Source organism: Lissotriton helveticus, chromosome 5_1 (genome assembly GCF_964261635.1).
Source record: "Lissotriton helveticus chromosome 5_1, aLisHel1.1, whole genome shotgun sequence".
Lineage (NCBI taxonomy): Eukaryota > Metazoa > Chordata > Amphibia > Caudata > Salamandridae > Lissotriton > Lissotriton helveticus.
In genome coordinates this window covers 1,004,221,677-1,004,245,385 of record NC_136065.1, presented here as the reverse complement: position 1 = coordinate 1,004,245,385, position 23,709 = coordinate 1,004,221,677, and the positions used below count along the sequence as shown (strand labels likewise).

Sequence of the window (23,709 nt, the reverse complement as noted above, 5' to 3'; positions counted from 1 at the left end):
ACCTTACTTTAGTGTTCTGCTACATGAAACAAAACCTTTGTTGACTTGAGAGCTGAACATATCCACTCACGTTTAAAAAGTGGCAAAATATGTGACTTATCGGGCTAACCGTTTTTATGGAGGAGACATGGCGTTGGTCCTAACCAGTGTCTTAAATTGGTCCCTCTCCAAAAGGCACTGACCCACCTACTCACAGCCTCTCCATTGCCACTTTCCGCCTCCCATTAACATGGCACTTTCCAAGCCAAATGTGCATGAGTCCAAACAACTCAGTTTTTAACGAGGAAAGATATTCAAAAGCTAGTCGTACTGGCATCCAAAAGAAATAGAATGGACTGACTTTCAGCAGTATTTTTTGCATGTTCATGAGTGAACAGTTGAGGACTGGAAAATGTGTAAAAAGCAAAAGCTGTAAGAGATGTTGGCGTGAATGTTTGAATTCGTTATTGATACGTTTGTAATGTACTGACTGCCTATTTAAAAAATACATTCTTGAAAGAAAAAGCTGACTAATAAACGCAAAGCACAAAATTTAATTTGCACCTTTTGCCAAAGCATTAGCAGATTTTAGTAGTGCCATTCTGATTATCATGCAGTGCTTCTAAGAGGTGAATTCATCTAAAACACCAGTTCCTTTTTTAGTCAGCATGCTCTAATTTGCATGATTTATTTTGAGAGCAGCTACACTTAATGCAGTATACTTAACACTAGTAGGCTGACTGCTTTTCAAAATACCTTACAGATTTCATTTCCAGCCAATCTCCGAGAATTGTGTTTAATTAGGATGCCAAAGTTACAAGAGTGCCAAAGTGTGTGCAATTATGCAATTTTCTCTTGATCTCACAGAGTCTTCCTCCGAGCTATTAATCAGTATGCAGACATGCTAAACAAGAAATTCCTTGATCAAGCGAACTTTGAGTTACAGGTAAGACTAAACGTTACTTATTCTTTTTTTTTAAGGATTTCGCCACTCATCAAAGTATAATTATTAAGCGTGATCCTTTTAATTGTTTTCTGAACCTGCTATTTGAAGGTTTTATTAATCGAACATAACTTCAACAGGATTTACATGGTATGTGCTTAATTACTGTACACTGGGAATACACTGAACCTTTTCCATTTCATAACATATTCAAATGCATGTGAAAGCAAAGGCTTGGGGCATCAGCTTCATATAACGCGTTGTATTAAGATTTGCCTCCGTAGCCCCCTCACTGGATCCATAAGCCTGCACATTATGTGGGTGTTCCTGAAATGGCCCACATGGAATATTCCACTACCTTCACGGTCCATTTTGTGGGGATGGCAAGTGCTTTAGTATGTGAAGGGGTGTAGGGTGCTGGGTGCACAGAGGTTTTGGAAAAAGGGTGTTTCGAAATGTGTTTGCTATTGTTACCTCATGCCCTACAGGTGAAGGTAGGCAAATTGTATATCACTTACATATATCACATGCTGAATGCCAGCAAAATCTCACATGTCCAAATGTATAGATGTGCTTGGTCAGAGGTGTGGCACACAGTTGCACAGGACGAAGGCAGCACTGAGAAGTCCCATTGCAATGTGAGGACAGATGCAGTATCAGTGTGGTGAAGGACAGTACCAGGACCGGACTAAGAACACAAACTGGCCCTGACAATGGAGGCGGGCCGCCTGCGGTGGAGGTGCTTAAAACATTGTGCCTTTTGTTACAGGGGGCCGTTATTACAGCTATGCTGCTAAACCGGCTCCCGGTAACAAAAACGGCCCCCAGGGGCCCAAAACAGTCCCCCATCCTGGCAGCCCGCAGGGAAATGCCCGGTGCCTGCTGCGACCAGTCCGGCCCTGGACAGTACATCAGAGCGACAACCACACAAGGTGGTACTCTATGGGTAGGGTGTTTGAAGGAGTCTACTTCTTATATTAAGAGCATCTATATCCTGCTGCGGAGGCCACTACCGTAAGACACGATTTCAAACAGCAAGGCACAGTGCCACTTGGACAGCCCATTATGCACACCTGCTAACCAGCAGACTTCATCTGCTGAGAGGTAATAGCCCATTCCCCAAAGAAACCTTACTTTCAGTGCCTTAGTGAGAACCATTATCTTGTGGTGCTGCACACAGGAGAGACTTCTCATGTACCTCCAGGGCAACGTTTATGGCTCTAAACATGCGTTCACCAGTAATGGTTGTTAAATAGAATGGTATATGTTATCAACTCAGTGTATACAATGTATACAATTTTCAGTTATTTTTCTTCAAACATGTTTGGGCCAGATGTACTAACATGTCAAAGGCTGCAAACACACATATTCTGTGTTGGCCAGCATTACATTTCTTTTTCTAATATACTAATCCTATTTTAAGGGTCTGTAAGCTTTTACTGACCCCTAAAATAAGATTGCGCTCTTATACCAATTCTGTATTTGGACGGGGTGTGCTATAGGAATCCCATCTAAATACTGAATTGGTATCACATATATCAATGTTTTGCGACTTAACTCTGTCACAAAATATTGAAACATTTCTAATTCCTTACTTGCATTGGTAATTGTTGGACCTTGCCCTTTCTGCAGGATCACCACAGATGGTTGCCTTCTTTTGCTGAACTCGTTTTTGTTGACCTTTAGGACTGATACCCAGTGGTAAAGTGCTTGTGCTCTCTTCATAAACTATGATAAAATTGACCTACACCTGATTGGCACATTTTACCTACTTGTAAGTCCCTAGTATATGGTACTACATGTAGCTAGTGCCTGTACATTAAATGCTACTATTGGGATGCAGTACACAATGTGCTACCTTCTAAAGTAGCCTAGTAACATTGTTCATGCATGCTACTGCAGCCTGTAGTGTAGCTATAAACTGCCATTTCAAACTGACAAAATGCAACTTTTCCAGTCCTAAAACTTCTTTTTTTTAAATCTAATAATACTCCCCTGAGGTAGGCCCTGATCATTCACAGAGCAGGGTGCATGGTATTTAAAAAGTAGGTAATGTGTATTTAAATGCTAAATGTCCTGGCAGCAAAAAATTCCCAGTAATTTTTCACTGTTGTAAGTTCAGTCTCTTCCATAGACTAACACTGGGTTACCTTATTATACTTAATAAGTTCTAACTTCAGATAGGTAGGAGATCGAGAAATGATGTTTATACTCAACTGAATTATATTTTAAAATTCTATGCAATGGTGAAGTCAGATTTTAAGTTACAATTTTAAAAATGCCACTTTTAAAAGGTTCATAATAAAGAATTTTAAAAATGATGGATGGAATGCTTGCATTAATCTCAAGTACTGTCAATTACTCAGGGACACATCACAATTAATTGCTATTGTGCACAGCATGCCATCTAAGTTTGGACGGTGCCATATGAAAATCAGTCTTGACCCTGTTTCAATGGGAACAATCAAGTCTGAATTGCCACACCAGGGCCTACGTAAACCGTAACACAAGCAGCCCAAGACTGGTTTTACCCTTATTGTGACTCAACAGTTGGGTGTAGATTGCTTCCAGTGAAAATCATTCCACTTCAGACATTACCTTCACTCCACAGTTCATTTGTACAATTTCTAATATGACATTATCTTTTAAAATAGTTTTTGCTGCTGTTGCTTATGTTAAATGTAACACCCTGTAAAAGCTAAAGCCCAGTAACCCCAAACATTGTGGTCTAATAGTGAACATTGTGGTCTAATAGTGAAGCTACCGGCAGCAGTTTCTTCATTAGGGCGGAGGAGCGTCGCCCTCTACCTGCTCTGAAATGTGAAAATGAAATGAATTCATTGCTGTGTCATTTTCTACTGTTGAGCAGCCACAGCCTTCCCGAGTGAGTGAAAAGTGGGGCGTGTCCTGTGCTGCTGATTGGCAGCATGGAGGACTTGGAGAAGTGGCCAGACACTCCATAATGCGCATGTCAGCTTGGACAACTGTCTTGCGACGGACAGCCTGACATGCACACTTTAAAGCTCTCCAACCCGACCTGTGTTAGACATCTGGGTGGAGAGCAAGCACAGGCCTCCAGGGCCTGAAAGAGTGTCCAGCCAGCCCGCTCCATTCAATCTTGGCGCTTCTTTCATGCTGGTTAATAGCATGAGAGCAGCTACTCGATTAGTATGGGGAGTTACCTCTTTGACACGTGCTGGAAGCCACAGACTGCAGGAGAACAGAGGCTGTTGTCAAGTTACATTAGAGTTTATTTAACATGTTAGTGTAAAGTACGTCAGTGATTTAGTTTGTGTTTATATTACATGATGTTGGGTTTATTTTTGTCTTTTGGGAAGTGGTGGGCAAAGTGCCCACCACTTCACAAAAGACCAAAATACGAGTAAAGTGCTCGTCTCACCACTTTCAAAAATTATGTAAGCTGCTGACTTTGAACCCGTAGACCAGGATTCAAATCCCAGCCTTGGCACTTCACCGGAAATTGTGTGATTGTCGGCAAATCAGTCAATTGCATTCTGGCTAAAATGTAAATATGTGAAATTCAACTGATACAAACATGTTAATGCCCAAGCCATCACCCGCTAAACTTGGCGCAGCTCACTCTGGACCAGCCAGCGATATGGTCAATCAGGTGGGGGCAGCCAGACCGGAATCAGTGTACCTCCAGGCTCCAAAACAGTGGGCAGATTCTAGTAGCAATCAGACAAAGGTTGGAAGGGAGAGGGGCACTGGTGGCTGGTGGCAGGGAGCAATCTTGTTCTTGGCCAAATGCAGAGTAATTCATAAAATGGGTTTGACCTCAATGGCAAGTGCATTGCTGAAGCTGGGGCTTTATTGTTCATATCCACCAAACACATACTGGAGCTAACACTGTAATGGGAGGCCAATGGAGACAGACAAGAACTCATGGGCCCAGTCTGGAAGGGCTCTCACATAGTGTCACGATGAAGTAGCACCAGGTGCCAGGAGCACAGCACCCCCATAGTACAAGGACGAGGGTAATTGTGCAGGCAACTGCCCCACCCAGGGAAAGGTTGGGGCTTTCAACTCGCCGTAAGACCTATAGGTGTCCTAGTCCCCTCAAAGAAGTGCCATTGGGTTGACAAGCACACACCAGCACAAATTAATCGCTGTTACTGACTCTGTGACTCTGACATAACTTTCCAAAAACAAATCTCACTGGGTTCATAGACCCGTTGGTTCGAACTTTGACAAAGCAAAATCAATCTTTTGTCCCATTCCCAAAATAGGGTTTACACAATATGCTCTCTTTTCATTTAGTGTAGTTCCTATATTCCCAATAGGCTCTGCGCATTGGAATAATATAAACAGCAGTGTAGACATAGGACTGAGGTCGACTAGGTCTCTACTGACTATATTAGACTTAATTCGTTTTGCCAGCTAGCTCAGAGGTCACTAGAAACTTTTTCGAATGTTCAGGAAAGAGTTAACTCTCCGGATTTAGACCAGAAGGGATTAGTTTCTGACAACCGCATAAACATGACAACTTTGCTCCCTCAGAATAAAGAGCGTATCTCTAGAGTCGTGTGAAAACAAAGACGGTTATTTCACTCAGTCATTCGTGCATACTTAGTTTCACCAGAGTGCAGAGAAATAGAGAGACGGGCGTTTTCAATAAAAGTTGTTATTTATTGAGCAGTCTTCTTTCTCATGCAAGAGAAATGAATTGCCACAATTGCAATACTTATCATGAAGTAAAGTGAGTACAGTAAAAGGAGTATTATAAAATAATACTTTAAAAGGATTGATATGGTTTCATAGCCATATGATACTTTAAAATGGATAAAATATATACATACATAAAAACATTGACTAACGTACTCAACTGGTGCTTCTAAGATACGCCTTACCCGATGTACCTGACCTAAGCCTAATACATGGGAAGGAGTAAGTAAGTTGCAGTTTAAGTTCAGTTGGTTTTTGCCAAGGAATCTGAATCAAGAATTCTCTTAAGGGTTTAGTCCGCTCCGTACCTTGGTAATAGAATGTAGGAGGTCTTGTATCTCTCTCTCAGGACTCGATCTTCCAGCAACCAGCAAGGGTGACTGGAAACACCGGAGCTGGATTTTCTCGGCTGGAGAAAAAGACAGCGTCTTTCTCAGTGCGTCAAAAGGGAGGGGTGGCTTCCTTCGGCTCTCGCATCAGCTGGGCTTCGGGTAAGTAGATAGCCGCTCTGCTCCAAACCACCGTGTGTTTGCTTAAGGCAACGTTGGTATATTTATACCTGAAAGGTGCTGGGTTTGACGTAAGGTTGGACATAAGACGTCACTAAGAACTAACAGTTCTTTCTGGACTCTAGGAGTTCTTGTGCAAATCAAAACAAGAGCAGGGGGATTTCCCGGGCTGCTGGAGGCCTGGTTTGTTTAAAGAACGTGTTGTACTTTCTAGGAGTCTAGGGGAGTAGCCTTGCCTTATTTGGACTGCATGGGCTATTACTAAATATGGATATGATTCTTATGACTTTATAAGGATATTATTTATTATAACCATACAAGGGCATAAATCGGGAATATCTAATTAGGGTCCTAGTTAGAAACACAACACCCACTCCACGTACTAATGTCCATCATTACTAAAAACTAAGCAATATTAAACATATAATGATGCATGTGTGTTTTCCAACCCACTCCAAAATACATAATTCGCATTTGAAATGGTATATGGTAAATACACGAAAATGAGTATTGGTACTGTACGCTTTTCAAGCAGTGTCATTATTCAGTGAAATGCATATATATATCAGCTGAATGAATTGCGAAAATTGCACATGAAATGGCTCTGTATACAGAAAAGAAGGTCGAGACCATTTCATCACATATTTATATAAATGCTGTACGTGTGCTGGAGGCTGAGGTGAAATATTGTCTCTAGAGTTCCTAAAATAGAAGCTCTGTTCTCTAAGAATAGTTCTACTTTAAGCAGAGTACCATGTGCCAGAAAAAAGGTAAATATTTTGGAAGTGAAAAAAAAAAAATTTTGCTTTCAGGGGAAAAAATAGTTCCAAATGTTTTCAGTAGCTTTTGTTTATCAAAACTGAAGGCCGAATTAAGAGTTCAGGGAACGCTGTGTGCTCGTTGTTTTTAAAAGTTATTCTTGTTGCTCAGGAGAGAACATCATATCAGACAGGCTTGCAAAAAATTGGTCTACAAAATCAGGTGAAAGTTCAACCAAGTTCGAAAATGCTGAAATTGTGCATATGTGAGAATGATTGCTATCATTAATGTCAGGATCAGCAGTGCTCACTGAAGGTTGTACCTGTCTGGTGCTGCTTTCATCTCGTACTTCACCGCCACCTACTCGTAGTGGTGAAGTCTCAACGAATGCCGTCATCAGAATAGGTAGCCGCTGGGGACAACACGGTGCATGAGTCGTTACCGGACCTAGCAGGGTATCTATATCCATTGGTACTGCTGATGGTAGTGTAAGACAGACGTCCAACACGCATTCTTCTCCGCATAGCATACATCGAAGCACAGGTAAGATGCAATATTGCCAGATTGGTCTGAATGAAAGAAACCAAGTTGTACTTAGATCTCTTAGCCGGGCTAATCCGAGGACTTTAGTGATGCGGTCCCGGTAGCGTATAGCTAGGATCGTCTCTCCCATCGTTGCTGGAGTCTTGTCTGTGGCTTGGCTTGAAGAAGTATCAAAAATAGAATTCCTGCTACGAGTCCCAAAAGAAGAGGCAGGCCGCCGAAGACAGAATGGACAAAATTCGGGAAAATGCCCAGAACTGTTTCAAAGGGTGCTAACAGTCCCAAAAAAAACTGTCTTAAATACATGTGCGATGCCACTGGTATCAGACATGTTTAAGATTTGACTTAACATTTCTACGAAATGGACAGGGCAATTTGTTGATAATAGGGAATGTATCTCTGCCGCTGTCCTTGCAACTTGCAGATCATACGTCTCTTTGGACGAGGTTAAAGGCACAGTTGTCTGTAAAAGAATAGACTTCATTCTGCTTAAAGTATCAATTCGAATAGAAGAGATATTCAAAGACGGCCATAACGCAGCCTCCATGTTTGGATTGCTGTGTGGATACAATACTTGCATACAGCAAATGACCCTGGAAGTGACGGTTACGAGATAGGGTTTTCCTGGCACCATGCCACAACAGCTGTGGCCACTTATTAGAACATAACTGCAGTTGGAAAGTTGTCTGAAAAATGGCTCTATCTGTTTTGCAGGAGTGCCATGCAGGTGACATGAAAGGTTATTTGAAGACCCTTCGCAGGCTCCATGCAAGTTAATACCTTGACACAGAAGTGTACCACTTAGTGATTTTTTACAATTGTTACCACTAAGGAATACTTCCTTTTTTCCTTCACTATAACATTTGTGTGTGTAAGGTAAATCCCAGGTTGATTTGATGTATCCTTTACCCAACCTTTCATACTGGCCTGCTAGTATATACTCTTGGCAATATTTAAACTGGAAAGTTGTTATCGGAATTGTAATTGTTCCGTGTATTATCCATTCAATGACAGGTCTTTCTGACATTGTCAATGGTAATCTCTCAAGTTTTTCAATGCTCAGAATTGTATAGTCTGCTCCTTTTTTTGCCAATCTGATTTGTTTATCAGTAAGGTTAAAGATAGAGAATAATGACGTTGTGTTGATTAAACGCCATGGCACGTAGCCTGAACGCAGGTTTTGCAACGTCCAGCCAAGTTGTACAATAGAACGCAATTGGGACTGACCATGTTGTAACATTAGCAAGTCCTGGTCTATTATATCAATAGCAGATGATACAATGCTGTCCAGTGAATATATTCTGGAGGACAGAGTCATTAACCCATTGTCCACTACAGAAAGTGATTTTTCCAAATTAATACGATCAATTTCTCGTATTTTTTCTGCTGTTTCAATTTGTGTTTCTTTCCAAGCTTCGTTGTATGCAGCGTATATACCGGCCGCTATGAAACGTTTTTGACGCTGTTTGCGAGGTCCCACTATGAAATCTCGCAAGTCAGCACCGTCTTTAAGTAAAGTCAAGTGTTGCTTAATTTCAGTCAGTGTCGATTTTTGTAGCCATTCGAGGCATAGTTTCCCTACACTATATGTTGTAACTATCCCTGGATGTTGTCTCTGGGAGTATCTTGGGTCTGGCCTGTTCTCTTTGAACCCCTGTGTTTTGTTCAGGAATCTATCTTGACAGTTATTAGTGTCTGTGGGCCAGATCAACCATTTTTTTCAATCAGGATTTGTTCTGTTTTGGTGTAAAATATGGGATACGTCTATCTCCACATCTGTAGTGCTATTACTATCAGGTATGGGCTTTGGAATAGACTGTTTATTTAAGTCTTTTATCTTAGCTAGGCCAAGACAAGTAGTTTGTTGAATTGTGTCATTCAGAAATATTATTTGTTCTGGGATCATGCCGGCCCTAAATAATGCTTCTAGTACCTGCCAATCTTTTGAACCCCAGATGGTTTTTGTTTCAATGTTGTTTTTCCAGAATTCAAAACCAAATGTAGACATTTTTGTCATAACATTTTTCAGAATAAATCAATTTAGTATTTGTCAACATTGTTTTCATTCCTGTCTTATTTAACATTTTGAAATAAAACGTTTCCGGATCACTGTTGTTAAACCCTGAGAAGTATTGTAATTTCTCATAAAATGTTTTCGAGCTGCCTTTTGGCGGAGTTGGACAATGTTCCCATTGGTTATAAGTAAAAACATTTCTAGGCTGAGCAGTTTCATGCAAATAGTGATCACCAAAATGATTATAACAATATAACTCTTCATAATTTGATGAACACTGCAAATAATCATGTTCTGTGAATTTAGCTGACATTACTAAATCTGACATCATATTATTAATGTTTTCAAAGTCCCAATCATCAGAGAAAGTACTTGGTGTCACAAAGTCACTTAAGGAAACCTTAAACTGGTGTGGATATTTCAAGAGCTCAATCGGGCCATAGATTTCATAATCCGTTTTGTCCCATGCTACCCCACAAGGTATTGGATTGGCTGTGATGTTCACTGATGACAGTTCTCTTTTCTCGATGTGAGAGGATGTGTGAGGCTTTAGGACCAAGTTGATGTTCTGACTTGCTGTGTCCATTGTACTATATTTTCCATCAATAAATCTACCCAAACATAAAACCATGATGAGCCAAAGCAGGAGGAAAAGTACACCTAACACAATCCAAAATTCAATCCATGGTGAAATCAGATATGTTTCTTTTAGTTGGTGAAATAGTTCAGTCACTTTGTCTTTGAAACTTTTTGTTGCTGGCGTTTCTTCATGCTCGCTTGGATCTTCAGAAAAGTCATTGAAATTAATGAAGTAGCCAGATGCAGTTCTGTCAGTTGTTGGTTTAGCTTCCGGATTTTCATTTGCTTTTGGATTTTTCTTTGTTTCATTAGCATAGTCTGAGGCTACATTGTTGTAGACAGGTGTTTCTTGACGAACTGTTGCAATTTGGATTTCAAGAGGCACAAGTTCCATGGCTTTGTTGCATAGTCCTTTTTTATTCACTGCAGGTTTATCAAATGTGATTAGTCTTTCAGTTTGAACCTCTTGGATTGGATTGTAGCAAAATTTGGTCTTCTGCTATTTCTTGGGAGTCCACTGGGCCTACTACTTATTATTGGCCACATGATTGTGGTTTTACCAGGTCGATGGATACAACTCGGTTCTCCTTTTTACCAGCAAGGGGCGGTAGTACTACTGATCTTGTTCCGCTGACAGCTAAGACAGGTACTACTTTTCTGTAAGAAGGCCCAAATTCCTTCTTCACCGCGATGTTTTCTCTGACCAGATCCCCAATCTTTGGAATTCAGACAGGTCTTGCTGGGACAGGTGGTTTTTCTTCAGTAGCTGTTGGCTTTAACTTTATATTACTCAGACTTCTTCTTGTTTCATTTAAGTCCTGTAAAACAGCCAAACGGTCTTTTGATATCAAAGGCTTTTTCTTCTACCACTGAATTGTGACTATCTAAGTCCTGAATGTGCATTCTAGTACCGAACAATAGTTCGTAGGGAGTGAGACCTTTTAGAGAATTTCTTGGCAGATTGTCAAGACTACGTTGGACACTTGTTAAATGTTTGACCCACCCATCACCCGAACCTAATATCCTCGCCGTTATAGATTGCTTTATGTCCTGGTTTTTTCTTTCCACTACCACATTTCCCTCAGGATGGAAGGGAGAAGAGTACCGCAATGCAATGCCATGCTGGCCATGGCCTCCTTGTAAGCCCGAGAGCTAAACGCAGAACCCTGGTCAGAATGTAGCATGCCAATTGCGTATGTGCTGAAAAAGACTCGCAATTCTTTAATAACAGTTCTGGCATCAGCCGAGCGCTGTTGTCTACATTTTAAGTGGAATTAGTCTTAAATATTATGGGGAAGCATGTCTCCTGCTGGATTTCTGCATATAGATAGCCTGATGATTTGTAATAAAGGGGTCCTGGCAATACTCCGGTCGGTTCATAACTGCGATCTCTGTTGCAGTCTGGACAATCCTTTGCAAATTTGTAATGTTGCAGGCCCATCCCCGGCCACCAGTATTCTGATTGTAATTCTTTTAGAGAATTCACGATCTCTTGGTGCCTAGGACCCAATCCCATGTGTGCGTCTTCTATTAAGAAGACTCTCCGGTTCGTGTTTGGAATTACTCAATCCCCCACTCGAGGGATTTGAGCAAAAAGAACGGAGTTTGCAATATTTATGTATGTATTACTGAGTGGATATTTGAGAGGTAATGCTGCATAGTCGCCTTTTAATGAGGCTTTTACCGCCAGCATGGTTTCTCCGTCTGTGTTTTTTAGAACGCTTTTTTGTGGCTAGGGAAGCCGGTTGAACCGCTTCCGCTTTGGCTCTGTTAGCCAACGAATTCCCTGCAACGTGAACGCCATCACTTTGATGACTCAGTGTATGTATCACGTGAGTCTTTTGTAGTTCTTTCTGCAAAAGAACTACCTGTTCCCAAAGCTTTTTATGCTTTATTGTGGCACCTGTGTCATCTTTGTAATCGTTTTGAACCCAGTTCGGCAAGTCATTATTGTAAGACCTGACGCAGAAATGCGAATCGCACACTATTAGTGTCGGGAATTCACGATCGGCATTTTCAAGCGCCATCTTTAAAGATCTTATTTCAGCTCGCAGTGATTCAGTTTTGGTGACTATTGGTCTGAATTTACCAAAGCGCCAGCGACCTTTTACAATCGCGCACGCTGCGTTGTAGGATTTTTTCTCTACATCGTAGTGTTGTGCAAATCTGTCCATGTAGATTACACATGTATATTGTTCTAGAGGCAGAATTTCGATTGGCAGAGGATATTCTGGTTCGTATTCTAGATCTTCTAGTTTTTTCATTTTCGGGTCAAAATAGTATTTCATGTCTTCTGCAGCAAGAGAATTTTCCCACTGTATCCATTTTGGATCTAATGCCACAACATTCAAATTGCGTGGACTTGTTAATGCCTCAAGGGCTGATTCTGCTGTTAAAACAGTTATCTTCCTGCCTTGGGCTCTTTCTTTTGCTACAGCAGTTTGAACCGCTATTAGAATTTTTTCAGTAGAACTGAATTTCATTTCAGCTTGTGTGTACAAGTGTGATTTGTAAGCTATTGGTACCGTTTCTCCCTCATTAGAGGTTAGGTACGTGAATTCGCATCTTCCTGGGATGACTCTGATTACAAGGTTGCGTATGTTTTCGCGAGTTGGCAATTTTGTTTTAGCTAACATGTCTGTTTGCAATGATCTTAAAATTTCTGTGTGTTTGAGTCCAATTTATTGATTTGAAATCAGGTTTTATTAATTCATAGAGAGGTTTAACCCTCTCTGCATAATTTAGAATGTATGTTCTTCCGAAATTCAGGAAACCTATTATTGATTGTAAGTTCTTCAGCGTTTTAGGTGCTTGGTTGGAGTACAGCACACTTCTCTAAGAAGTTGTCTGCTAGGCTCTTGCCTTTACTTGATAATTCATATCCTAAAAACAGGACCCTTCAGCTGCGAACCCAAGTATTATGGTGTTCACTCTTTTCAAGTGTGTCTCCAGGTCATCATCTGTGAGATAGATGTCATCGGTTACAACAAGGAAGGGTTGCTGAACTGTTCCTAAGCGTGACTAAAGGAAAGAACTAACTGGCGTGACCAGAGGTGTAAGTGTAACACCCAAGGGCATCCATTTTGTTGGATGGATTGGCCTCACACACCCCGAAGGATGTCATGCTTCATCATCGGCGGTTGCTCCTCGTCGGGGAGGCGGTGCAATCCCCGACGGGCTCACCTCAAAGAGGGGCTCTTTGGCGGAGATCTTTTTTCCAACAGCCTTATGGTGAGGTGTGGGTGTGTGGGCAGGGGGGTATGTGGTAGTGGAACAGGGATAATTAAAATGTAGCTAAGGGTACCGGAATCAATTTTATTCTGGGGGTCCCTCGCTGCAAATAAAAACAGGGGGCTAGCTTACTAGGAGTCAACGAGCATAGTCAGGTGAACCTAGATGGGGCTAGTGGTGAAGACGGTCGACATGTTTCTCGCAGTGGGCAATAGTTACCCGCGATTCATCAGGACCTATAAAAGGTGATTTACAACATGCTGGTGTCATGTGTGAGTTTGTGTTTGTTTTACCTCTGTGGGGGTTGTCCTATGCCTATTTACCAAGAACTACCAGCCACCAGAGGGGTCGGCGGGAAAAGGCATCAAGGATGAGTCCATAAGTCAAAAACTCTAATCACTTGTGCCTTTGCTGCATGACCTACCCTTCTCCGCCGAGCTCGAGATCGACATAAGATAATGCCTCATCATCATATATTTGTAGTAACTCTGTTACCCTAGCTGAGCATAATCCTGGGCTATTCTTGAATCCCTGTGGGAGTCGACAGAAGTGTTTTTGTGACCCCATTATTGAGAAAGCGGTCAAATACCTGCTTTCAGGTGCAATGTTTTGGCAAAAGAATCCATTAGAGATATCTAATGTCGTTTTATATTTTTTGCGCACAATGTTATTCATTAGTGCTGCACTGTGTGAGTTTTGTACTGCAAATGTTTTGCAACAGGAGTTTAGGTGTCTGTAGTCCAAAACTAGACGATATGAATCGTCTGGCTGGGAGACAGGAAACAAAGGATTGTTCATTTGTGAGGTGCATGTTTCAATCACCCCCTGGTATTCAAGTTGATCTAAGATCTCCCGGACTTTCTTTTTAGCTTCTTGTTTAACAGGGTACTGCCTTTGTGGAGTGGGCTGATTTTTTTAACTGGATTTTGTGAGGAGGAGAATCCTCATCCCATCCTACACGATTTTTATATAATGCAGGAGCTTGGGCCACTGCCCATTTTCTTGCAAATGTGTATTTTTTATGAATTAGAATATGAGTTGAGAAGGCAGGCATAATCATTTCTTCGCCATGAGGGCACTCCCTGACAAACTCTGGTGGCCAGTCTTTCTCAGCTAACAGGATGTCAGACCCCTTACTTTCCTAGTTTTGTCCCCCTCTATACGCAATGTTATTTCGTATAATTTATGGGGTTTGCTAACTCTGGTGTCTGCAGTTTCCACTTGAATGTATTCATTCGTGTCCACTGTCTCCAGAAGATTCATCAGGATCTTGCGAGCTATTGTTACTTCTGCTGCGCTGTCTAGCATTGTCTGGGCCCACTCTCCGTTTTTCAGTTGTGTCCTCAGTATCCTCGGCATGTTTTATTCTAATACTTGCTACCTTCTTTTTTGGAAATTGTAATTTTTTACTTTGATGAGCAGGTTCCTTGTCTTTGGACTTGACGTGCTCTTCTTTGTGTTCTGACCATCCTCTTCTTTCCGATTTCTGCGAGGAAGTCTGAAAAGATCGAGAGGGACGTTTATCAATATCTTGATATATCTATCAGGTTTTGTCAATTTATCCCTATCTCTAAGGTTGTATCTTTTCTCAGAGGGCTCCCTCTGGGGAGACTTGTTTCCTCGGTCTGGAGATCTATCTCTCCGTTTAGGAGACCTTCCTCTGGACTGGAATCGTTTTTCTCTGGGAGTGGATTGTTTATTATCATCCCAACTCTTTTTTGGAGTATTCAGATTAATTTTAATAAAGGTTTTTTCAGGATTTTCAGTTAGTTGGGGTTTTACTGGTTTCCCACCCAAACTATCTCTACCTAGTTCTTCATAGGATTTTTCTATGATTCTGGCAAGTTCAAATGGTTGTTCTGTTATATCTGTTTCTTTCAATTTCTGGCGGATCGCCACAGATGCTGCTTCTCCTTTTATGTTGGCTAAGAATATAGCCGAGACCTGCTTGAAGTCTTTCAGTAATTTCATACCCAGAGTTAAAGCAGGTTCTGGACCGTTTTCATTTTGAATCTGTCGTAGCACATCTGGTATTATCGCCATAGACGGAACACCATGTGTTTTTGTGTATATCGAAGCAAAGACTGTGCCCCAAGTGTCACAGTCCTCCACGTGTGGTGCGACCCCCATTGGAAGACAGATAGTCAGAATTCTGTGTTTCTCAGTAGGCGTTGTATCAGGAAATACTGCCTCTATTTGAGTGATTTTTTGTGGTAACCAGAATGGAATTTGTTCCCATTTTGCGGGTATTACCAATGGCTGATTGTATATTCTGTGGTGTGATTTTATTTGTGTTCCCCTGGTGAGGAATTAATATTGCTGGTTGGACTGTTGAAGTCCGCATGACATATTGGACCAATTGTCTATGTATTCTGACATGCTCTTAAGGGGAATCATTATGTGGCATTCACATTGATTCCAGTGATTGTCATTACTGGTGGAAGGAGTCCTGGGACTACTAAAGTCTGACCCTTTGTATTTAGAATGTTCTGGGTAGCATCCACAATTACCGGGTCAGTGCCTTTAATAGTAAGCAGGACTAGGCTGGTCTATGAAAGTCTCTGAACAAGAGCTTTAGTGTCTGTTTAAGAATCAGTGGCTACACCAGGTATATTTCTTTCCCTGTCTGATTGCCATTCGATCCACCTGCATTAATCTGAGACTTTTGTAGATGGATTGATTCGATATTGCACATTGTTACTTTGCTCTGTATCCAGTTGCTTCCATATGTCATCACCATGCCGTCAGCCTACAATTGGTGGATAGGGTTTAAAAGCTCTGCCTCATGTTCTTCTGCCACACGCATTTCCTCATTTTTATAACATTTTGTTCACTGTTTGGCATAGCAGCCTCAGAAGGTACGGAGTGCCTGTGGGCCTGTATAACTCGGCAACTTCAATCTTGTAGTTTAAAAGAGTCCTGCGAGGGATGCAGGACACAGCTAGAGGAGGGACTGGTGACCAACACATTCTAGTTGGAGGTAGCTCTTCAGAAGAAATGCTGCAGATGCATTATGTATGAGTCCCTCAGATGGATTTGCACAGTACCTCCATGACATGGCTGTCCTAGAGAGACAAGAGTTGTCCTTCTCTTTGAGTTTCCATTTAACGTATCCCTAAACATAGACATTATCTGTCTTCCTGAACTATCCCAAACCGCTGCTGTAAAACAGACTACAAGGAGCACAGCGGGCCTGTCCATGTCCGTCGTAGCCAGGAGGAGGCTGGGCTGGTACAACCCGAACATCTTTACAATCGTAAGGAGAATAATAATCTGAATTTAACATTTGTCTTACATTGTCTGATCTTTGTTTTGATTTCGGAGACAGGAAAGTTTGGTAATGTTATATAGTGTAGCACACAGGATTAATGGCGGCATGTGCAGGGAAAGGGAGGAGGGTAGTGACGGGTGGGAGTGTTACTGGGACATTAGACCAATTTATAACTAGGGCGATGTTAGATCTGGGGGTCTCTAGTTGGCAATGGTATTCACCTTTGTCCAAATAGGGACCCTTACTTCTAAGTCAGGATAAGGGGATTACACTCCTTAATAACCCCTGCTCACCCCCTTGGTAGCTTGGCACGAGCAGACAGGCTTATCTCAGAGGCAGTGTGTTAAGCATTTGTGAATGTGCACAGTAATACAGTGATAACACAACAGATGGACACAACACAGGTTTTATAAAAAGAAGTATTCTTTATATAATGGCAATAAAGCAACCACTGCAGGCCAACCCAGCAAACAGCACACTGGCAGAGGGGCAGTCCAAACTCCTGCAGCTTCCTTGGTTCTTCTCCCTGGCAGAAAGGTTTCTTGTTCCAGAAGTGATCTAAAGTCTGTGGGACTGGGTCCCAATACTTATACCCCAAAATCCTTTGTTCTCCAAAGGCAGAGAGGCCTCTGCCTAGTTCCAACCAGTTCCTGAACACTTTGTTGATATGACTCTCCTCTTCCTTTCACTGTGCAGGGCAGAGACATCAGTCGCCCCACAGGAGGTGGAGCCAGCACAGGGGAGGGAAGATACAGCTCTGGAGCACTCTGTTGACAGGATTCCTCTTCTCCTTTCACTGTGCTGGGCAGAGACATCAGACAAGCCACAGGGGTGGAGCCAGCATTGTAGAGGGAAGGCCCAGCCCTATCCAGGTCCCAAGTGCACTCCCCCCTCCCATCTGGATGTAAATCTCCCTATTCACCACTGGGCTGTCCCAGACTGTCTCCTGGAATTTCCTCAGCCCTGTCACACACAAACCCAGACAAGGAATACACAACTCAGCAGAGGCGGACTCAAATGGTTAGGCAAGCAAATACCTACTTTCTAAAAGTGGTATTTGTAAACACAGAATATTAAAATATACTTTACTAAAAGATGTATTTTATTATTCTGAGTTCAGGCATACTAAATTCGAATTTCTACCATGTTCCCTGAGTCAGTTAGGATTATAAGAATGTAATAATCTTCACTGCCCATTCTGGCCTATGAGAACAGGTAGCCTTCAAGAGTGAAAAACGAAAATGGCTGTAATTCACTATTAGAACATTGTACACACATCAGAGCATGTCCTACCTTATACTTACAATGCACCCTGCCCTTGGACCTACCATAGTGGTGTCTAATATGAAGCAAAGGGAAGGTTTAGGGACTGGCAAGTGGGTGCACTTGCTCAAGTCGACATGGCAGTGCTAGACTGCACACAGGCCTTGCAATGGCAGGCCTGAGACACCCTTTACAGGCTGCTTATGTGGGTGGCGCAACCAGTGCTGAAAGCCCACCAGCAGTATTTGATCTACAAGCCCTGGGCACACATGGTGCACCGTACCAGGGGCTGACAGTAAATCAAATAACCGAATTGTGGAATATCCAATCAGTACATCAATTTAACATAGGGAGCACTTGCATTGTGGCACTGATTAGCAGTGGCACAGTGTTCAAAGCATAAATCCAGCAAAAACATATCGAAACAGAGGACGCAATCCGTCAAAAAATGAAAGAGAGACTCACGCCAATGATGTCAGGTCTAGCAGGCTACATCAGTATTAGAGCATGAAATAGCTCTGACAGAACGTCGCCTTTCATTAGACCCCATGTACTCGAGACGATCATCCTTGGGAGGTTTAATGTCGGCCATTTCACCAGAACAACCAGAAAAGCAAATGCATAATAACTACATTAATGTGGGAGACAGTAATGACCATCAGTCAGAGGAGTTGCCCAATCTACCTGTGACAAGAGGCTATTTTTATTGCCTTAACTAATGATCCAGTTACGGATGATACATCTAATGAAGCTGCCCTGCGTTCTTCTACAAGGTTAACATCTAAATCCAACTCTAATCCTCAACTTTTAAAACAATCACTAGGACCAGGACCCACTGCTAGGAGGAAACGTGGAGGGGGTCCCCTTAACCCCTTCCATGCTGATGACGAGCTCAGCTCGTCATCAGCGTTACCAGCCGTGTGCTGATGACGAGCTGAGCTCGTCATGAATCGCGGTATTTTAAAAATGCCGCACACAGCGGGAAAAACTGCCGCTCGCATGCGGTTAAGGGAAGGTGCCCAAAGATAACAAAAACGACTAGAGTAACCAAGAATGGCGCAATTGCAACCTCGGTTCCACAAGTCATTACACTCTCACCGACACCCATTCCTCCATTAAAGGCATTACCTGTAAAGACGGCCGATCCTCCTTTGCCCTCGTTTCAAACTGCTGAGGGGTTTATGGAGAAAGTTGAGCAATTGATTAAGTCCCTAATGCTACCCCTGTTAGAGAGGACAAACATGATCAGTGAAAGACTGGGAAAACTTGAACAGGCAACTACAGTTAACTTTTATATACTGAAAAAATCTGTTGAGAGCACATCCAAGCAAAGTGCCGTCGAAAATAATATAACACGATTAACCACGAGGATAATTACCCCATTGCCGATTCCAACTGCAACTAATACACCTTCCCTGTCATTAAAGAACTAATCAAGCTGATATAACTACAGAACGTAGGATATTCATTTCAGAAAGAGAGGGACGACAAGGGGCGAGGGGAGGGGGGGGGGGTTGGCACAGGAATACGGGGATGTGTGACAGGCCAAAAAAATTACACGTGTAGTTAAGGAAACATCGTAAAACAAAAGAGCATTTCCCCATGCATTGACTTACTACCAGATTCCTTCCCATATGCTGTTGTATTGACTGGGGTTCCTGAGTTGGACAATGATAAAATAGAAACGTATCCCGAATTAAAAAAACAAGGTAACCTTTTGGCTAAATAAGAATAGACCCCTCCCGTCTCATGTACATGGTGAAATTCTGTATGCTCGAAGAGTAATTTGGGTGGGTCACAGATCAAAGGACCTAGTTGGTGATTGTATCATTGTTAACTTTAGGGATAGACGGGTGGTTCGCCATACTTTTGATTGGTACCACCAAAGAGGAGAGAGTGGTATACAAACTTCTGATTTAAGCTATTTCTATCCTCCCTCTTTTACTGCACCACCAAACCTGTCTCCCTTCGGGGTACAACGAGGAGGTCCCATTGTTGTGCATAAAAATCAATTTAACATCCCTACGTTTAATCGCTTCAACATGCTATACATGCTTGAAGGAGTAGACTGACTGACTGAGAACTGGGAAACCTATAGGCAAAGCGACGTTTAATTTACCAAATGTAACACACTTGATTGGTGATGCCCTTGAAGGAGTAAATTGTTCTCAAGTAGATCCTAGGGCAAGATTTGGGGTAACTAACCCTGTAGAGATTGGTGTAACGAAGGGAAGTGGTATAGCAGCGAATATCTCAATTGAAAATAATACTAATGCTAATGATAATTTTGGTGGTACTGGTCAGGCAGATATTATAGCTAATAAGGGCAATTGGTCGATAATGTTCTGGAATGTAGCAGGCCTAACAACAAAGGTGTCCAATCAAATTTGGATTAATCTTGTAAATGAGTATGATATAGTGAGTTTACAAGAAACCTGGGTCAAAGAGGCACATCATTTATGCTGTTTTAAAACACTATTCTCACCAGCGATAGGCTCAATACGTGGCAGGGCTAAAGGAGGGCTGTGTACTTATGTATCAAATCTTTTTAAATGCGAGAAAATAGAGATGCCTCATAACAATAGATACTATAACATGGTCAGGATACATATTGACAAAGTGCTCTGTTTGATTATTTTAAACCTTTATAACAATGCCCCTTTGGAGACAATGGAAGAGATGCAGAGAGTTTTGAGTACAGATGTTAAATGTTTGCTAGGAGGGAAAACTAAAGAATTTTTTTTTATTTGGGGAGGGATTTTTAATTGTTCGTTATGTAAAAGAGGAGAACCAGGGATATGTGGTATAATGCTGAACAAAGAGATCAGTTTAACGCATTTTGAACATACTGTATGCGGGGACCTCTTGAATGAAATTATGTTTTCCTGTGACATGGGCTTTGCTAACAGAATTTGTCAACCAGAGGTCCCTTTTTGTCCCACATTCAATGGCAGAGGTGCCTTCTCAATAATTGATTTTATATTGATATCGGCTAGATATAGAGGACATGTCAAAAATTGTAACACTCTAGATATCGCATTAAGCGATCATTTTCCTCTAAGTGTCGAAATTATAACCCATCACCATGAATATGATAGGGATAGCACACCAAGGCAGCTTATAGGTAATATCGTTTTGAACAGACAAAGCGGGTACTCCCTAAAATGGACTAAAGTGGTTCCTGCGGATTTCCTTTATAATTTAGTAAAGAAATGGGAATCAAGTATCTATGCTTGTCTAGATGAAAAATCAGACAATTCTGTAACTATTAAAAATGTTTACAGTAATTGCCTCACATAATAAAAATAGCCTGTGGGTAGAAATAAAAAACCCTAAAGAAGATATGGCGAGCTGGTTTGACACAGCTTGTACTAAGGCTTACTCTAATCTCAAGCGTGCTTTAAATGCCCCTGATAAAGATCTTATCTTGATCAGGGATTCGCAAAAGATCTATAAGAAGACTCTGAAAGAGAAAGGATGCATTGAAAAAGGAAGCATGGGAGTCTTTGTGGGAGGCCTCCTTGAATAGAGATACTGTAGCTTTCTGGAAAGCAGTTAATGCCCCTTTTTTAAATGACAAAGCTAAGGCAAGAGTAGAGATAGCCATATCTGAGAGTGAATGGGTAAGACATTATGCTGAACTTTCTAGTGCTTCGACTGTATCGGAGCAAACAGCAATTGTGCAAGTAGTGGACGAGGATTCCTCACATACTAATAAGAGAATGGATTTGGGCATCACCCTGATCGAAGTGAACTTGGGTATAAAAGCTAGTATGGGAGGAAAGGCCCCGGGTCCCGACGGGGTGCCGGTTGATTTGTATAAAAATAACATGGCCTTATGGGGACCACTTCTCACTCAACTGTTTAATGCAGCCTGCTCAAATGGATTGTTACCATCATGGTATGAGTCTATTATTTTACCCATAATTAAAAAGGGTGATAGAACAAGTTGCACTTGCTATCGCCCAATATCATTATTACACTCAAACCATTAAGCTTTTTGGTCGGGTGATTTTAAATAGATTACAAACTTGGGCTGACGAACATTTAATAATTAGTGATCTTCAATATGGATTTAGGAAGGGCCTTTGCACTATTGACTAGGGTCTTAATTTGCATATTCTTCTAGAAAAATATACCAAAGCCAAGGGAGGTCGCATGTTTTTAACCTTTGTTGACTTAACGTCCGCTTTTGACTGCGTCACCCACAGCAAGCTTTGGTTGATCTTGGAAAAACTGGGGGTGGAGAAAAATATAATCCTTTTCCTTAGGGAGCTTTATTCGGGGGCACGGGCCACAGTTAGATTTGGTAAGAATGGGGAGTGCACAGGGCCTTTTAGTATCGCAAGAGGAGTGCAGCAAAGATGCGTTCTTGCCCCCTTCTTATTTGCAATCTATATCAATGACCTAGAAAGAACATTGTTGCGGGAGTGCAGGGACATGCCTACGATAGCTAATAGATCTGTCCCAGCACTATTATACACGAACGACGTGGTCTTGATGGCCCGGACGCCCCTGGCCATGCAAAGGATGGTTATCTCTTTCTCCCAATTTATGACTAACCTGGATCTGAGAATTAATTGCACAAAAACATTCTGTGTGAATTGTGGTTCTGGGGCAGGAAAAAATGAATGTACATTAATTCAAAACTGTTAGATTTTACCCCCACTTTCCCGTATTTAGGCATATTGTTTGATCAATCTGGCTCATGGAATATTGCGATAAAGACAAGAAGGTTACTGTTCTGTAAATCTATAATGGCCCTGACAAATTTTAGCAGGAAAATGGGTAAAAAACTGATTGGGGAACTTTTGTGCGTTTATAGAGCGCCTTGTGTAGCGACTTGTGTAGCGACTGCCACTTACGGTGCAGGAATATGGGGTTATGCAAATGTGAAATCATTGCAGGTGGCAGAAAATTGTTTTATGAGATACCTTTTAGCAGTCCCGGATAGTGTCTCCACGTTTATTTGTCACGCTGAACTTGGACAAACATATTTAGAAGATGTTATTAAAGTACAACCGGTTCTTCTGTGGCACAGGGTATGGACCACCGAGGAGTGCGTTTTTAACCGTACTATTTTGAGGGATGCAATGAGCCTAGATAAAGTCAGTAAGATAAGATGGTTGTGTTATGTAAAGATGTTTCTCATACAAATCGGCCACCGAGACTACTATAACGATCCCTTATTGATGTGTCATGTTTCTAGGAAAGAATTAAAAAATCTTTGTATGATGCACTTGGGAGATCTTAGAACCAACATTGAAATGACAAAAACACAGTTGGTGGCCCACCACTTAACAATGACCACTAGCAATATCCAACCATATGTTAAGCTACACCTGAGTGATTTTGAAAGGTTTCTATTAACGCGATTTAGGTTAAATATTTTATTTAGACTTTTAAGCGTCCCCAAGATGAATGACTGGACAAGGCAACTTAGTAAATGTTCATGTGATGACTTGTCCAATCAATCGAATATGCATATCCTGTTTTTCTGCAAATTTTATACTATTTCAAGTAAAAGATGGATTGTTCCCATTTTGAAGAGCATGGAATTTAATCAGTGTCGCTCTGCTTTTTTAGCCATCCAGAAATTAGACAATATATTATCTGTTGCATCTGTCTCTGCATTTTTAAAAGATGTTTTTAGATCACGAAAATCAATTCATGTATGAAACTTAATAAGCTTATTTCTAATTTACCATGATTGCTTTTATATATTTTAAACTGTGATTTTTCAATTGTACTTTTATGGTTATTTTTTCTACGTAATAAGCGAATAAAGTTATTAAAACGACTGCATGTTACTTTGTATGTCTAATGTTTCTGCTTAATTATAAAAACTTTACTTAAAATGTGGATGTACAGTAGATTTTACCTTTACAATACTACAGAATAGCTAAATATTTTGTTTAAAGTGGGTAACATG

At 41.4% G+C, this 23,709-nt stretch overlaps 1 protein-coding gene across 1 annotated transcript in view; it reads left to right on the top strand.

The window, feature by feature from the left end:
• Positions 1–23,709, top strand: part of DOCK1 (dedicator of cytokinesis 1) — a 1,311,419-nt gene that overhangs the window by 909,954 nt on the left and 377,756 nt on the right. Inside the window, exon 30 of the mRNA XM_078643512.1 lies at positions 847–925. Coding sequence (XP_078499638.1) covers positions 847–925 — 79 coding nt within the window. The remainder of the gene's footprint in view (positions 1–846; positions 926–23,709) is intronic.